At 39.8% G+C, this 18,313-nt stretch overlaps 1 protein-coding gene across 2 annotated transcripts in view; it reads left to right on the forward strand.

The window, feature by feature from the left end:
* VAT1L (vesicle amine transport 1 like) overlaps positions 1-18,313 on the forward strand; it is a 53,230-nt gene that overhangs the window by 8,906 nt on the left and 26,011 nt on the right. The window contains exons 3-8 of one of the 2 annotated variants that reach the window (XM_071567807.1): positions 484-699; positions 10,122-10,145; positions 10,941-11,083; positions 13,912-14,015; positions 14,435-14,490; positions 16,214-16,408. In XM_071567807.1, coding sequence (XP_071423908.1) covers positions 484-699; positions 10,122-10,145; positions 10,941-11,083; positions 13,912-14,015; positions 14,435-14,490; positions 16,214-16,408 — 738 coding nt within the window. The remainder of the gene's footprint in view (positions 1-483; positions 700-10,121; positions 10,146-10,940; positions 11,084-13,911; positions 14,016-14,434; positions 14,491-16,213; positions 16,409-18,313) is intronic. The other variant, XM_071567808.1, reaches the window with a different exon arrangement.

Here is an 18,313-nt window from a genome sequence, read left to right on the forward strand (position 1 = left end):
GCTTTCTGAACCCTTTCATGTGCTCCATCTACCAGAGTACAATTCTTCCCCTTCCCAATCCACTGAGAGTAAAAATAGCTCTAAATTCATGTAAGGACTGAGAAAACAAATTGAAAATTATCTTGGATATAATTTTCTTTATTCTGTGCATCTCATCAATATAATTATAACCTTTTTCCCTTGTATCTTTCTTTAAGCAAAATTCCCAGTTATTAGTAAAAATCCTGTTCTCATTGTTTACATTTGTTATTTAGGAGCTCTGCTAGCAAAAGATGATCTGGTTACTTTTGTTAAATTAAAAAATGGTAAAAGCCCAAACCTGAGCAGCTTAACTGCTATTTTGCCAAAGATGTGGAGCACCATTTTCTTCACAGTCAGCCAGTGACCCCCAGCTAGAACAGGAATGTTGAAGGTCCTACAGTTTGCTCTCTACAGTCTCAATCACAGTCATATTCTCAATGTTGTTTCCTTCTTTGTTTGTAGATTGGAGACAGAGTCATGGCTTTTGTGAACTACAATGCCTGGGCTGAAGTAGTCTGCACCCCAGTGGAATTTGTCTACAAGATCCCAGATGACATGAGTTTTTCTGAAGCTGCTGCATTTCCCATGAACTTTGTAACTGCCTACATGATGCTCTTTGAGGTTGCTAACCTGAGAGAAGGCATGTCTGTGCTGGTTCACTCGGCAGGAGGTGGGGTGGTAAGTTGGAACTTTTCTTACTTTCCTGTCACCGTGTAGCTGAAGCAGTTTGATGTGTCTCCATTTCTGAAATGAGCCAGACCCTGCAGTTGATTTTATATCAGACTTCCTTATGTGTGAGGGAGGAACTGCATCTGTTTTCCCATCAAAATGCTGATGTGAATGGTTGGAGGAGCTCTTGATAAAATAAGTATGTTGTGACTCAAAAACCTCACAAAAAAAAACTAATTGGTTGTCAGCAATCAAGAAGCAAGTGTTGTCTTAAATATTACACTGCTGAACTTACACACTTTGTACTTCTATGTAAATAATGTCTGTAATGAGAGAAATAACTAAGCTTCCTGCACGAGGTAATTGTAAGTAACCATAATCCTCCAGATAGTAAATATCTCTCTTGGAATATTCCTGAACATACCATGTGCAAGTGTGTGTGATGCTTTCTCCATGAAAGACTTTTTTCCCCCCCTTTGTTATAGAAGGATTGAAAGCAGTGAAAAGTTCTCATGTGAACCCTGAGGAAAAGGCACAAATGCTGAGCTGGATCAGTGGTGGCTCCTGCATGGCACAGTTCGGGTCTTTCCCAAGGAGGCTTTGTGTGGCATGGGCAAAGCAACAGTGGGATGAACTTGGGGCAGGACCAGAGAACACAATGAAATAAAGAGCCAGCAATTTGTGTTATCAGTTCCTTGAAGTGTATTTTAGGAAAATCTCTCTCCTTTGGAAAATACTGAAATTTGTGCAGAATATTCAGATACTGACAGGGGTGTTTGATTACATTTGAAATTAGGCAGTCCTTTTTCATAAGCCAGATTTTGCAACCTGGGAGCATTAGCAGATACCAGCCTTCCAAATCAGAGTACCTCTTCTGTGTTCCTGTTATACCTTATTAATGCTAAATTAATATTCTGTTGTCTACTGAGGCCTGGGCAGCCCCAAACACCTTCTCCCTAATTCTGTGCCCTTAGACCTTCTTTCAGGTTCTCATATAAATGAAGGCTGTAATCAAAGGAATAAATTCATGAGTTCCCTGACCCAAGTATTTTTAGCTAACAGTAATCCTTGTGGCAGTAAAGGGTCCTGTTGGAATACTGCTGTAAATGAACAGAATTTATAATCGTATTATGCTTTGGCACAGCACAACCAGAGCATTATGGCTGACTATTGTTCTTTAATATTAAATCTCTTGGTGTGGAATTTAGGGCTGTTAAAGCAACATGAGGCCACATTCAGTGCAATATTCTACAGGAATTGAAGGCTCAGCTGTAGCTCTAAGTCCATTTGCCCAACTGGTGCTGCACAGACCCAGGCTGAGCACACAGAATTAGCCCCAAAGCAATCCCTGCACTCACTGTGTGTGTCTGAAGAAGAAGAACTCCTCCTTTTAAGATACAGCATCCTTGCTGAATTTCTCTGTTTCTTTCTCTTTCTGATCTCACTGCTATTTCTTCCCTCTCTTCCTGAAGAGGCTGTTAGTGCTCTGTTCTCACACAGCCTTCTGCACTAGTGCCCAGCTCTGTGCTGGGCTGCTCCTGGAAGGAGCTGTGGCTTCCTCTCCCACCCCAGGTGCTCCACGAGCAGCTTCTCTGGCTGTTCCTCTGCCGTGGCTGCTCAGAACCTTCTCTGAGAGAAGCAAAAGGAAGGATGGGTCCTGCTTGGCTGCCAGGAGAACAGGGAGAAATCAGACATGCTAACTAGTTAAATAAAACAGTTTCCAAGGGGAAGACCAGACATGCAGGAAGAACAGCCAAGTTCCCCAGGAACTGAGCAAGGGCTGTGTAGAATCCAGGGGGGATCTGACCTGCAGGCCAGGATGGTGGTCACTATCCCAGGGGAAAGTGGCTCACACAGCCCCTGGGTCCTTATCAGGGAAGGGCATGTAGAGGTAGAATTGACAAGAAATTTTCCCATTGCTTTACAGGTAAAAAAATCACTCTGGAGGTGCATGGAATATTTTTCATTCTGCTAAACAGACATAAAAGTTTCAGAGGGGTCTGTCTAATAATCTGTCTGTTAATCCTTTGAAAAATTTAGCAGCCTCAGTCAAACAAATCATTCTCAATGAACAGAAAACTGGTAACTGAAATTGCTATAGGAAGAGATATTTGTTGTGCTGTTGCTGTAATAGATAGAAGGCCCTTTCCCACTTTCTGCAAATGGGAAATCTGTCCAGTTTGTTTCTAAATGTCAGAGAAATTCCAGAACACTTTAATGAGACAATAGGCTCGCTGTGGGACTAGAAGTTTCTAATTGTTCTTTTCTCATTATGCAAGATTATTATTTTAGCTGCTTCAGGCAGTTTATGAAAAAGAACTTGTTGCTTCTAAAATGTTTGTGAGGTTCTTTGTTCTGGCTCCCCAGTCCCCTTTAGGAGGATCCTTCAGCTTTTTCAATAAATTGAGTCAGTGAAATTCTCTAGGACCTCTTACGTATTATCTCAGTTTATTTATGTGGCCTTATTTTTGTTTATAGATATTTTTGGCAGTGAGATAACTATAGCAATTGTCTTCCCATCCGTGCCTGGAGTGTGATTAGTAGGGAACAGTATCCTTTAATGTCTGACAGGATGCTTTAGATAAGTCAGTTTATTTATTCCAGAAGTTCCAGGGGACATCAGGAGATGATGTAGAGAAAAAGGAAATGTACCAAGATAACTGGATCTGTGTTACAGACTTGAATCCTGTGCCATATCCCAAGTGAGTGCCCTCCTTGCCACCCACTCAGAGGAGGGATCAGGGCATCATGCCATCTTCCCTGGTCATGGAGTGACACATGGCTGCTGTAGGGAAGCACCTTGTCTCCCTGGACCAGGAGAGAGGTGGACACTCAAACACTGACACTGTTGGTGTACTGGAGCCTTCCCTTAGAAAAGGTGGACCTGCTGCAGTGATTAAAAAGGAGTGTTGGAAGGAGTGATTACATCTGGTTTTCCTGGGACTGGCTTGTTGATTTCGATTTTTTTGGAAAGGGGCTGCTTTGGCTTTCCTGTCTCGCTTTCCCCCTTGAGGCAGGGGCAGTTGAGAGAGGCTGACTCTCAACTCTCAGCTTGGGCAGTGAAGTAGGCTGAAAAGATTTTAGGAGCCTTCACAGACAGCACAGTACAGACTTAGGGTTGCCTTGCATGATTCAGTGAGGTTTTGAGAAGAGATGAATACCTTACAAATAATTCTGTGACCATTACTCGAGCTGCTACTGACCAAGATCCAACAAGGCTGTCACACACTCCCTTTCAGCCCTCTGCTTGGCAGGACACTTGGGGCTTCTGCTTAAACTGTTACATTGAGTAGCAGGGCAGTTGGACAATTAACCAAAAATATAACTGCCTAATACAAATAGATTTTAAATGCTTAAGTCTATGAAAATGTTTGAGTGTCCTTCTGAACTGGTTGCTAAAATAGGGACAGAGTAGCTAACACTAAACTTCATATGTAAAAATTAATGTGCAGAATAATGAGATTGCAAGAACGTAGGACTTAGTGTAGGGATATATATTAGTCCATCTTAGTTGTAAAGTTCTATAATTAATGTTTGAAATGACTGTAAGACAATGGTAGAGTAGCTCCCTTCACAACTGTACTCCCACTTCTTTTTCCAAGTGAAGTGAAGTGGCAACTGAAGACAATACCCTGAAAAGACTGAGCAGTAGTGTGCACCCTGCTGGGACTGCTCTGCTGTGTGAAGCAATTAGTTCTTTAAAATGAAGACTGTCAGTGCATTCAGTGCACTTGTATGTGATTATAAAGTTGCTCTTAAAATTATTAAGGTAAACTTATCAACTGTATCCTGGAGTAGTTGAATTAGTGTAAATACAGGACTGTTGTATTAAAAAAAAAAACAGGAAAAAAACCCCTCGATGTTCTCTTTGAGCTTTAATAAATCCAGTCTCTATGACATCTACTTGGAAAATTAATTCTTTCAGGGAGTTAGATTTGTGAGAGAGAGACATTATGTCCATTTGCTTACTTGTTGGTCCTTTATGTACTTCCTATTTTGAATATTTGGAGCACAACATCTTGGTTATTTACCAAGTCTTTGTAAACACTTCGGTTTCATCACTTAACCCCTCAGCAAGGCAGAATTATTAGCCAATTCTTTCGCATTTTGATCTTGCAGATGCTAAAAATAAGCATTGATTACCATTGCAAAGCTGTGATCTGACCTTCCCTTTCAGGCTCAGCAGCAGAGGAAGTGCAAGCAGAGTAAGTTACAGCTGCAATTCTCATGTCTAAATTTGAAGGGTAAATCTGCCTTGGCACCAGATTTAGGCCATCCTGGCAGGATTGGTTACTGCTTGGCAGGAACCCTCTTTTTTATTGTGTCGCCCCTGCACAAGTTGCAAATATTTGAGGATGTGTTCCAAACTGAATCACTGAAGTAGTGATATTTTATCTGACAAAGATCTGGCATTTCTTAGTAAATCTTGTCACCTGCTCTCACAGACAGCACGTAGGAGCCCTTTCAAGAGAACGATCAGATTTATTCTGGAAAAAAACCTCACTTGATGACAAAACTTTCTCAATTTCCAGACTTTATTCATGGCCAGTTAATGTATGTTTGTTCTTCTGCTCGTGTTGTCTATTAATTAAAATTAGCTACTGTTCCTTCTTGGGGCACTTCTTTCAGATCATTTGGGTAGGATATGTATGTGTTTATGGCTACAACAAGCTCACAGATAAATCTCTCTTGCAGAGCCTGTATTTTTCAGGTTTGTTTGCTCATACCCTGGGTCATCCTGCAGCCCCTGCTCCAGCCAGATGCAGATGTGTTTCCTGGGCTCTGAGCTGCTTGGCAGCAAAAACCAGCAGTGAGCTGGTATGAATGCCAGAGCCTTTTAAAATAGAGCTCACAGCATTCTTGATCCTTCTAAACATTGTATGGGTAGACTGCTCTGTCTGCACTTAGCAGGGAGCAGAACATTAAATGGCACTCTTGCGTTTGAGTCAGAACTCCTTGAATGTGAGTAATTAGAATTTACTCTGCTCCTGGGATGGTCCTGGCCAGCACATTGTGCAGCAGCAGTACAGCCCACTTTGCTGACACCTTTACCTGGTACCTCCTAGGGCTGCACTTGCTATTTTCATATTAGCAGTTCATGGCCATTCTGCACTTGATAAAGTGCTTTCCTCTTGTTTCATCTCTAGTGGCCAAGGAAGGGAATAAATCAGCTCACACAGAGCTGTGTGTGAACAAGTCTAGGCTGCTTTAAGTCCCAAGTGTCTCCCTTAAAGGGAGCCAGGGCAGAGGATGCTGAGCTGCTCTGTGCTCTGGATGCCCCCAGAGCAGTGGATTGTGCAAAGCCCCAGTGCCATCACAGGCTATTTCCAGACACTGCCTCAGAGCATAATCTGTTAATCAAACACAAAAGCCCAGTGAGCCATACACGAGAAGCAATTTCCCTGACCAAAGCAAGCTGCATCTTTGAAGGCCTTTCTTTTAGCCTTTAGTAGCCCTGCACTCCCCAGAGGACACGTCCTTTGCCTGTCACCTGCTGAGTCAGGTCACAGCCAGTGCTTAACTCTCTCCTGCCTTCTTAAGACGAACCTGTGTCCTCTGGGTGAATCTCACCTGGAGGACGTTGTGGCAGCTCCACTGATGGGCAGAGCATTTCCACCATCTGGAGATTCAGCCCTGAGTTTTTGATTCACCTCAGCTGCACAGGTTTTCAGAGGGGTAGGAAACACACACTGCTAATTGGTGCAGAAAATATTTTGAGGGTCAAACAGATCATGATCCAGTGGTGACTCTTCCCCTCCCTCAACTCCAAAACTTATTTGTGGTGCACTGAGTGCAGCAGATGCTGCCTTAGGCTTCTCCAAGAATCACATTTCAGTGTGTCCACTCTGCAATGTTCACCCTGGTGTTTGGTTTCCCAATTCCTTTGCTCTAATTGGGAAAATGACACCTTCAGGAGATGAAGTGCTGTGTATCAGACGTCATCTAACACCAGAGAAAAGTTTTCCTTGATGCCAGGAGATTAGTGGGTGTTTTCTTTTGCAGTTTGTGTACTTCCACACCACCCTCAGGTATGGAATCAAAGCATTTTGGAAACTTGGATTCTCCTCATGTTCCAGGTTCCAGACAAATTTCTCATGCAAGATTAAGTCCGAATGCTATTTTTGAAAATGCTGTAGCACCTTTGAGCTGCAAAAATATGTCATAAAAATAGTAATTATTTTCCTGATGCTACTGCTTCTAATAGATGTAGTTTTTCAGGGTGGTATCTTTTATGTGGTTTATTCTTTCCTGCTATAAATCTGACTTCAATTTGCATAATAGGAAAAAACATGCTTTCTTGAAAATATTGTGCTCTATACCTACTGTAATTCAATGTGCAGCTTGCACATCAGGCTGAGGTCTGGCTGGTGGCATTAGGTCAGACCCTTTTGGAAATCCACTAACGTCTAAACTTTATATATATTTATCCAGCATTAAGTTAGTGCTAATAGGGTAATTAGATTAGTAAGTTTTCTTCTATTCATGCTTTCTATATCGCCTTTCAAATATCAACAATTTTTTCTTTACTTTGATATTGTTTAAGTGCAAAGAACAGTCTATTTCATTTTTACTTCCTAGAAATCCGTTCTTTTATGTGATTATCTCAGTATGAGAAATTTCCCATCCTGCAGGTTTAGAGTTGAGTTTTAATGCAAAGGAATGTAAAGAAACATCAGATTTGTTTAGAGGATCTGAAACTACTGTAAGGGTATTGAGTTATAATAATTTGTAGACATAATCATATGTGTAGATTAAACTCAACATACTGGTTTTATAACCTGAGAGGATACCTTGAAAAAAGTCCATCAAATGGACTGTGAAGCTAGAGATACACATCCACATTAGGAGACATGCTTCATTTCCACAGAATGCTTTAATCCAAGCGATTAATTTTATTTGTGGATTCACCATTTGATGTTCTGCATCACTGGAAGTGTTCAAAAAATATCTGCATGTGGTATTTGAGGACATGGTTTAACAGTGATCATGGTGGTAGTGATGGGTTGGTGCTTGGACTTGATGATCTTAGAGGGTTTTTCCAAGTGTAACAACTCTATGGTAAGTAGTATTTAAAATATATTAATATTTTAAAGGAGATTAATTCAACTTTAGAGGAATATTTTATAACCCTATACGTCCCTTCAGTGAATCAATTGATGTTTTTTTTCCCCTGAAGATTGCTTAAAGGAAAAATTATTTGTCCAAGTGATAATTATTTTTTGCCATTAAAACTTACTAACTTTCCTGTGTTCAGGAAGCAAGAATCTAGTCAGGACTGAAAGTAGAAATTTGCATGGAATATTTGCATGTGAAGGACTTTGTTTTATTTTTTCGAATCATGCTTATGTAATTAAGCACCCTCTTGATAGGTTTTGGTGTTCATACACTATTTTTGATAACATAGTTCCTGCTTCCAAATCCCTGTGATCTCCACAGGCTGGTCTCAGAGTTGATGTGTTATTTTTCTGGACAGGGAGGAGACAGAAATCACTCTTGTCTCCATCTCCCACAGAGCAGGGCTGGTGTGCTCCTGTGACCACTTCCGTGGGAGTGTGAAGGGGACAGTGTGGATCCCTCTCCTGCCCCTCCACAGCCCTGGGAAGCAGATGCTCTTTGTTCCAGCAGCAAACCCCTTTGTGCCTCACTTGATGAACCAGGGCCATTCTGAACTCTGGGGCTCACAGACTTGGAATTGCAATGTGTAACCCTCTAAACACTGGCAGCTAATCCAGAGGCAGCTACGTGATTCAAGGGATTAGAAAAGAGATTTAAGAGTGACTTGCATAGGCACAGTGCTGTTTTGGAGCTTAGTGGAATTCCACAGAAATTAGGGAGATGTTTGAGTTCATAGGTTGAGTTCAGTTCTCCTGTCTTGGTGGGGAAAGCATGAGAAGTCCAATATCAGCCTTTATTCATAGATTTCTGAGACACAACTTCTGAGAATACTTTGCACAAAAATAAGTACAAGTCAGCACCAAATTAGAGTCTTCAGAAAACTCTAAAAGAATGTTTCGTGGAAGTGCCTCAAAATACTTCAGTGATGTTGTTCATCCTCTTATAAAAGTACTGGTCATATGAGTCAGTTTTAGACTTCAAATATCTACAGAAAGCTGGCAAGTATTCTGATCTGGGATTTTAGATAAGCTTATCTCTGGGGGGGAGGGAGAGATGTACTAACAAGTTGGAGTCAGGAGGAAAATGGGTTATTCACATCCAGAGGTTTTTGTGCCTTTCTCCTATTCATCTGACTGTCAGTTTGTTAAATGTTAATCGTCTTCTGCAGGATAAAAACCAACGTGCTTTCTTCTGGAATATTTGACCTTTTAAACATTCAGAGGTTTTGATTCAGGATATATTCATTATCCCTTATCTTCCCAAGATAGATTGAAAATGCAGAAAACTAATTAGAGAATAGATCAATAATGTCAGAATTTCATTCAACTCACATGCATCATAAAATACTGATTTGTCTAAATCACTGTGGATGATGGGTTTCTGGGAGACACAGAAAGTGAAAAAAGAGGATTACTGGTGCAAATGATGAAGAAAAGGACAGATAGAAAATCCACATTTATTTTTTTCTTGTAATTTCATGTTACATTATTTGTGAAGGCTAAAATTTAGGAGAGGCTCAGAATGACATGGTAAATAATGGACAAATGAAGTATGAAAAGAGTGAAACATTTTCTGCTCCCTAAAGACATTACATGTTGTGTGATGAGGCCCTTGAGGAATGGATTTTCTTACAGTTTCTAAGAGATTAAGGCTTTCAAACCAGGAAGGTGGTGGATGATTTGGAAAAGAAGAGGGCATTTTAGTTTGGTGTTGGATTACCATGCTAGGAATCAGCATTCCTACCTGGGTCCTGCTCTGAGTTGCTCTGAGCTGTTGGTCAAGCTGTTCCATCCCTCATGTGGAAAACAGGAAAGAGAATGGATCCCTGCACTTACTCTCTTCTCTGTGTCTGTTGGTTCCTGTCTGAAGGATTCCTTACACTGTGCCTTGCTGTGTACACATTTACTGACTAACCCAGTAGGAAACCAGTCTGAAACTGCTGGATGCCACCATATATAATTAATGCTGTCCTCTTTATGATGTTCAGCTTGGAGCATGGTCACCAGCAGTTCCATTCAGCAGCATCTGTGAGGATGCCAAGGCCCCCAGGGTATGCAGGGTTAGCTAATTATTCCAAGTAAATAAAACCCAAGTGCTAATTACTGGTATGTACAACTAATAATCAGTGTTTCTGGTTGGAGTGAGCAGAAATGTGTTTATCTGTGGGTGATTTTACTAGTCATGCATGCAGTTTGCAAATGACAATCTTTTGGTTGTAAATAAAAGTCAGAATCTGATGAACTTCCTCAGACATTATTTTGAGAATGACAGTGCCCTTTTTTTTTGCTTCTGGGCATATCCATGTAACCATCCAGTGGAATAATGTGGCTACAGAAGAGGTAGGATGTGGTTACCAAAAGTCTTTCTTCTTTTGTAAGTGTGGTAAGAGTAAAAGAAAACCTAGGGTTGTATAAAGATGACTTAATGGGATCTTTCTTTGAAAGCTAGGTGGCTCAGCTGTTAGGCAGAGCTTCCCTCCCTTCTTCTCTCAGCCTTGTGAAATTAGAGGTTAAAATGCAGTTAAGACCTTCTGGGGCCCAAAACTGAAAACTTGAAGTACTGACATTTGATTGTACAAATTCCCCAACTCCCACATAAATGCTGACATAGCATCTGATTTACCCCAGTGGGTTCCTGCCCAGAGCAGGGGAATGATTTTCCAGTGTGTGCTCTAAGCCATTTTATCCCCTTTGCTGTTGATCAGTTTTGAGGCAAGGGCACTGGCCTGAGTAGACCTGTTAGTGAGACTTGAGGCTCACGAGAGGGACCTGATGTTGAGTAATAAGTAATAATTCTTGTTATTAATTAGAGGTAAAGCAGAAATTTTTTTTCTATGCAGCATTTCTTATAGCATCTTGCTATCTCCCCCTGAAATCACCAAAAAACTATTTCCAATACATGTTTTGATGCATTAAATGACTTTTATCCCTGCAGTTGCTTTGTCTTTAAAATACCTTTGTGACTTAAGTGTCTTTTTCCTGTGGCTGAACTGCATTTCATTGGAAAGAAACTAGTTTGGGAAGTCCTTGCACGTGTTTGGTCTTGGATTTTGCTGTGTCATGAGTGAATTGGCAGCTGCAAAGTCTGTCAACCAATTTCCATGTCAGTGAACTAACATAATAATGTGTTTGCAGGGTCAAGCTGTTGCTCAGCTCTGTTCAACCATTCCCAATGTTACTGTTTTTGGAACAGCTTCATCTTTCAAACATGAAGCAATCAAAAACTCGGTAACTCACCTGTTTGACAGAAATGCAGACTATGTTCAAGAAGTAAAAAGGTAATCTTGTATTTCCCTGAGTAAGGTCTGTATAGTATCTGGCAAAATACTATGAAAGGCACCAGGCTGATCATATTTATGGGAAGAGATTGCATTTGTGAATTTGGGAGCTGTGGTTTATTCCAGGTAGTCCATCTGTCCACTAGGGACAAGATAGCAAGCACCTCCCTATTTCTTTATATGCAACATAGGCTTTTTTTAGTCCATGTACCTACTTGGACATCTGTTGTGAGCAAAGTAAATGATGTGAAAATTACTAAAAGTCTTAACAGAAGGATGTACTTTGCCTTAATTTGTACCTGCACTTGCTCACTGCAATGCACCAAATAAGATATTTTCAGTGAATTTGTAAGGTGTTCAGGTTTTGGAGTTCTCTAGTGTGTTTCTCTCTACCTGGGTTTTATCCTCTGCCAGAGATTGATATGAGAGCATGTGATGTCTGCTTTAGTTCCAGATCCTTAATTTTGTTTGTTTGCACTCAGATTAAAATCATCCTGTTGCCTTTTGAAGCCATCATGTGTGTTTCTGTTTATGTGCTTTCAATTTCTTTGTTTTGCAATTTGTCTAAATGTTTTTAGGTGTTGATGCTGCTGCAGGTGGCAGAACTTCTGTCTGAGCTGTGAGCAACCCAGGCTGGTGCTGCAGGAGAAATCAGGGTGTCCTGCTGCTGTTTCTGAAACGCTCCCAAGGGCTAAAGAGAATGTTTTAAATGATCCATCACAAAGGATGTTTTATATTGAAGGCAAATTTTTCCATATGAGAATTTTCACCAAAAAAAAGCGCCAGGAATTGTTTAGCAGATGACACCTCTGCCATTCCCTTGGAGCTCAGAAGAATTATAGCATGTTTCTTCAGCCTTTGATAACCCTTCTCTTGGGGAAGTACACAAACCTGAGTGCTTTGCTGCCCCTGGAGAATTGGTGTAGTGAGATGAAGACTGAGTTCTAGCAATCCCCACCTGACAAACAAGCAAGAGAGAACCCTTGCAAGCATTAACCAGAGCTCAGCACCAACCTTAATCCTAACTGCAGGCAGGGGCAGCACAAGGCCTGGCCTGGGGCAGATACAACAGAAACTGGTGCTTAGGAAATGAATAAATTCCTTTTAGGTTCCGAATAACTTTGATTGCAGGTAAAATTGGCTCCTTGTGCCTGTCATCAGGGCAGTTCTTTTGGGGACAGTTCCCTCATACCACCCCAAATGTGTAACAGATCACAGCTGCTGAAATCAAGAGACTTGGTTACCATGGGGTGGAATTCTGCTCCGATAAGTCTGTTAAAATCCCTCTTGGTGATCTTGCATTTTCACATAGCTTTTCACCTTGCAACAGGCCTTTAAAACAGGGAAGAAAGGTAAAACAAATGCAACAAGCCAGTTGGTGCTTCTTTCCTGGTATGGAGTTGTGTAATATTAACACAATTAATAGTCCTGATTTCAAGACTGAAGTGGCATCCTATAGAATGTGCTGGTACTCTGGTTTGTTGCTCAGATCTGTGAATGTTTATTTTGCATTGAAAAGATTTTTAATAAAAGTATAGTGGCAGTTCTGGGATCACTATTACAACAAATTGTCTTTTAGGAGAGGCAGAGGGAATGGTGTAGCTGCTTGGTGTGATGGATATTAGCTGTGTACTATACTATGTTCTGCTAAAATGTTCCTTTCTTAAAGGTCTGTGAGCAGAAAAGGGTGAACCTGTGGAGGAGAAAGGATGGTGGTAGGAACCTGCTTTATTGCAGGTGACTGGGGTATTCCAGGGAAAAGCTTTCATGAGGGAGGAAAAAAACCCCAACCAAACCAAACCCCAAACTCCAAACAAATGAGCAAACAAAAAACCCCATCAGGGGTGATATGAATGTGAAACTGTTCCTGGGGGATGAGGAATCAGTTCACTCAGGGAAGGCACCGAAAGCTGTTTGATTGCAGTTTTTATTCCTTTGCAGTGAAGGCTCATCCAGAACAGAACTAATTTATTGCCCCACATGTGGCAGAGGTACCGTGGTGGGAAGTTGCCTGATTGTGTTGCTGTTTGTAACCAGTGGGTGTCTGAGCCTCACCTTGCTTTGTGAGGAAACAAAGATGCATTACAAGCCAGAAAGCTTTCCCTCTTCTCCCTAAATTAGGATATTTGGGTGTTTTGGGGTTTTTTCTTCTTCAGCATCATATTGACATTGCATTCACAAAACCATTGGAAAGTTATAAATATGCACACTGTTTATTGAAACAATATAAATATTTTCTGCTTTCGTTAATATAGCCTGAGCATTCTAACTCTTGGTGTCTTCTCTTTGCTTGATTTAACTCTTTGCTGATATCTCATCGATACTGAAATTGAAAACTCTCTAAATAACTTTACAAGTCATTTTGTCTGAGAACTAGGACAAGATCTGATTCTTTATAAATTCAGGAAAATAATATTGGAATATGTGTAAAAAAATATCCTTTTTCTCTATAATATCCATTGACAAAAAAAAAATAACATTTGCTGACATTTGCATTCACTCAATGAAGAGCTTTATATCTGTCACCTGGGTTTTGATAATATAATTTTACTGAAAGCTCCCCAAAAGGAGGAACAAGACAGTTTCCCGCTTTTCTAACCCTAAGAGGTGTGGTTGGCTGGCCTGACAAACCTGAATTCCACCACTGAATGAGCTGGAAATGTCTTTTGAGGAGGATAAAGTTTTCATGTAGTCAAAGTCTCAGCCTTAGAGTCCTTTCCAAAGCAGCTGGAAAATGCTGGTGTTATGTTATCAATCAGCCTGTATCCTCCTGGCTGAGCAGCCCTGTGGTCTTTGGGCAAAGTAAGATTATTTTTCTTGCTTTTTAGAATCTCAACAGATGGAGTAGATATTGTTTTGGACTGTCTTTGTGGAGAAAATACTGGGAAAGGCCTCAGTCTTCTCAAACCACTTGGGACTTACATTTTATATGGTGAGTGGAAAAAAGCAGGTACCTATTTCAGAACTAAAGCTTTGCAAAGCTTGAAATCATCCATGTCGCTCCTTTCAGAACTGGTGACTGATATGTGGTCATTTCCATTCATGGATTTTAGTGAAGCTGAGCACAGACTAAATTATGGAGTAGCAATAGGTAATACAAAGAAAGTATTGCCCCTGCCCTTGGGAGACTTGGGAGAGTGTCAATGGCATCTCAGAATTCCTATGAACTTGTAGGGCTCAGTCACCATGGCCTCCTTGTTAATTATTCCCAAACTATAGGGATTTCTACGACCCCTTTTAAACCTGGGCATTTTGTTCTTAAATATGAATAATGGAAATTATTTTGCATATAGTTAATGGTCTGCCTTTAGCATGTAATAAATGGTGTGTGAATGTACTTATCTTTTACAGGTTCATCTAACATGGTTACTGGGGAGACAAAAAGCTTCTTCAGTTTTGCAAAATCGGTAAGTGTTCCCATGCCATGATTCTTCTCTTTCCTTCAACTTCAGTGTTCTCTGTAGCATTTTCATCTTTATAATTTTCATTTATCTCTCCTGAGTTTTTGCTTCTGATGTTGCTAAAGAGAGTGGGTTTGTGCCATGTTTTCATCTGACAGGCCAGCTAGACAGGAATTGGATCTGTCTGCAGTGCATATTGAAATAGTAAGTTATCAGACAGAGATCTGCTATACAGCTAATCATAGACTGCATTATTTGTTTACTTATGGCAGAATATCATATCCATGGATAGGAATAACTCCACCCTGTAGATTCCTCATATCTGAAGGTACTGTCAGGACAGTGCACTGAATTAAAGGACATATATCTCTTAAGATGGGGCCTGTGTCAGTCATTTCCATCTTTTCTTAAGTTGGTTTCATACAGAAATGCATTTTTCAGTTCTCCACATTCATCTCAAGTGACATCAAAGAGATGGTGATGTGGAATTGGTTTCCTAATTAATGATGCTAAAAAATTCAAAGTTCAAACACTTTTTTTTTCCTACAAAAATCTGCACAGAAATCCTAGAGATCAAAAAGGGGACAGATACATCAAATAAACTGTTAGCGAGAAATAAGCTAACCAGGAGTGAAAGTGATTCCTTCGTACAAGAAAAACAGAGGGAAAAGTCTTGTCTGAAGATCTGTCATATGATCTTTTTGCCAAGAGCTCACTTGCAGCTTCCAGCAACAACTCCTTCCCAGGAGGAATTGGCTTCAAAAGTCTCTGTGTAGTTGAAAACAAGATAAATCAGAGACTGTAGCAAGAAGCTGTTCTTTGCCTCCTATTTTATTATTGGTTGCAGTGGGATGATCTTTATTATTGTCACACGTTCATGATCTAAAACAAGATACTCTTTGCTATGCAGCCTTTTTACTGTTAATGTCAGCATATCCAGATGTATATAATCTGTGGGGTAGGATGGCCCAATTAATTAAATTTCCACTGAAATGTTTTTCAGATGATACTGGTATTTATTGACTGAGTAAATATGAAGAAATTGAATTAATTTACAAAGCGTATAAAATTTTGTATAAAAGTATAACTGGTTTCTTTGTGTAATTATACTACAAAATTAACTCATCAAAGTTGTATGAAAATTATAATTAAAAATGTACCCATGCAAATAAAATTTGCAAGGAAGTGGCATCTCAGTGTCAATGATGCTCTTGGGCTAAATGAGATAAAATCCCTTCATTAGATGTTATGAGGTTTGCTCAAGTATAACAAACATGATAATGGGTATAAACCATTAACATAATGGGTTAATGTAAAGTAACTGGAAGCTGGAAGTGCCTGGTTCCCTTGGTTTTGAGAGAACAGGAATAGTCAAGAGTTGCCTGTGAATGTTTGGCAGATTAAGTGTCTGTCTTGAGATAACAAAAGGTTGTAAAAGTAAGAAGGAAGGTCCAAACTCATTATTTCTAGACCCACATCCTAAACCCAGGTCTGTTCACCATCTTTCTGACACCCTGACCTCAGGCATCACAATTTTGTGTTTTATTTCTGCATATCACTCAGCTGCATGGGTTTTTTCCCCTCATCATTAAATCAGATCTTTATTGCTTCTCTTGGCTTTTTCTCCTGGTCTGCTTGATGAGTTGTCACATCTGCCCAGATGGTTTTCTTGTGAATTTTCCTGTGAAGAATGTTTTTCTTAACTATGCTGTTGTTTATTGGTTTCCAGTGGTGGCAGGTTGAGAAAGTAAATCCTATCAAGCTGTATGAGGAGAACAAAGTCATTGCTGGATTTTCCCTGCTGAATCTACTTTTCAAACAGAATCGAGGTGGCCTCATCAAGGGTGTGATGGACAAACTCTTAAATCTATATAACAGTAAGAAGATCAAGCCTGTGGTTGATTCATTATGGGCTTTGGAAGAGGTAGGAGCAAAATTTCTTTCCCCATTTCGAAAGTTCTGAAAAATATGTAGTCTTAGATGTAAAATCAAATTTAAGTGTTTTTTCTAGTTATTAATGTTATATGGCTTTTTGCTTTGTGCACAAGTTGTCTCCAGAGCCCCTGCTATTCAGACACTCCAGAATCCAGAATTATCCACACATTTCTCTACTAAATGTTATCTATTGAAAATACTAATAATAAATGTGTTTTTTCAATCTTAGAAAATAATTTCTGTTTCCTGGGTGCATGAAGCATGTGACTAACAAGTGCAGAGTGAAATGCATATATTATAATTGAAAACAACTTAGATCTTTTCCTCAGAATAGCTTTTAATATACGAGTTTCAATTTCAGTGCCAATTTTGTGCTAACAAACCTTGGAAGCTTGCAGGTTTTCCGGACGTTGTTGAAAGTGTAAGAAGGACAATTAAATGATAACTCACTTTTAAAGTAAGTTACAATTGTGGACTGTGGATATTTTTGTTTCTTTTCTTTCCTTCTAATTGCTTAGTTCTCCTTAAAGACACATAAAGAAACTAATCTGCTCATAGCCAGGACAAATTAGAAGGCCCCTGTCCAAAGCACTGTTTCCTAGACCTTTATATTTAAGATGCTGATAAAGAAACAAAAGTATTTTTGGAGATGTGAACAGACAATACCATATGAAAAAAACCCCATGGTTATATCCCACCACCAGATTAATATTTGTGGTTTATGTGTTTATGAAGTCCACTGACCCTGGCACGTCACTTCAAATGCATAATCTGTAATAGCTCTGCAGAATGTGGACTGTCTGTATTTTTGTGTTTTGCTGTTCAGAAGGTGCTGCAACAAAATTCTGTCAGATTTACGGTTTCGATGTCAGATATTTTTAAATTTAATTATTAAATAAGCTAATGAAGTAGTTTAAAAATTTAAGTGGCACAAGTTAAGCATTCTGCAGTTTCTGTGTTCATGTAAAACATGTACTTTTCATGTATTGGTGAGTAAAAAAAGGGTAATTAAAATAATAACAATAGTTTTAAAAATTCTTGATTGAGGACATAACGTGAAAAATTAGGCATGGGAGGCTGATCTGAATAGTCAACATGATGGGAATTTGTTGGGAGACTTGTGTTTGATAACATTTCATTTAACATTTGGCAGTAGCATGCACCACCCTTACCAGTAGGTTGTGAAATGTGTAAATACATCTGTTGTAAAGCACAGTCTAGAGAACTCCAGCTCATTTGTCACTCCCATGAGCTGTCTGGTAATTCACAAAGGAGGTGTCTGGCTGGTGCCTTCAGGGATACAGGAGTGCAAGAGCTGCTAATTCAATTGCAAAGTGTTGCTGAAATATTACTCATTCGGGGCATTATCATTTGGGGGATATTTGTGCAGGTATAAAAATAACTTGGGGCTGACTCTTAATATGATACACAGAAAATGTGTCATAGCTGAGGACTAAATGGAACTAGGCTGAAGAAAGCTTGGTGTGTATTTTTGTTCCATTTTGGGAGGCTTTTATTTTTAACACCATAGCTCTAACATCTCCACCCCTTCAGAATTTGGCATTTGATTGATTTTCACCAAACCAATATATATGACCAGTTTTTACCATTGAGATCTCCTGAGGAAACTTCCTAACCCAGAAGAGCATAGAATAGATGTTTAGGTAGAGGGTGGCAGAAAGGTGGATTGCCTACATGGCATTTGAAAATGAAGGATTGAATAACTTTCAGTGTAAGAATATTACCCCCTCCAGAGGCTCCTGGGAGAATCCATTTGTCCTTTGTCTGGAAATTCTCCCATAGAGATGAGCTTGACTCCAGTAAGAGACATTGAAAATGAAAATATTTCAAGAAAATTTCTCAGAGGAACCTTGACTGTGGGACAACTTTTTAA

This window comes from Pithys albifrons, chromosome 12 (genome assembly GCF_047495875.1).
Source record: "Pithys albifrons albifrons isolate INPA30051 chromosome 12, PitAlb_v1, whole genome shotgun sequence".
Lineage (NCBI taxonomy): Eukaryota > Metazoa > Chordata > Aves > Passeriformes > Thamnophilidae > Pithys > Pithys albifrons.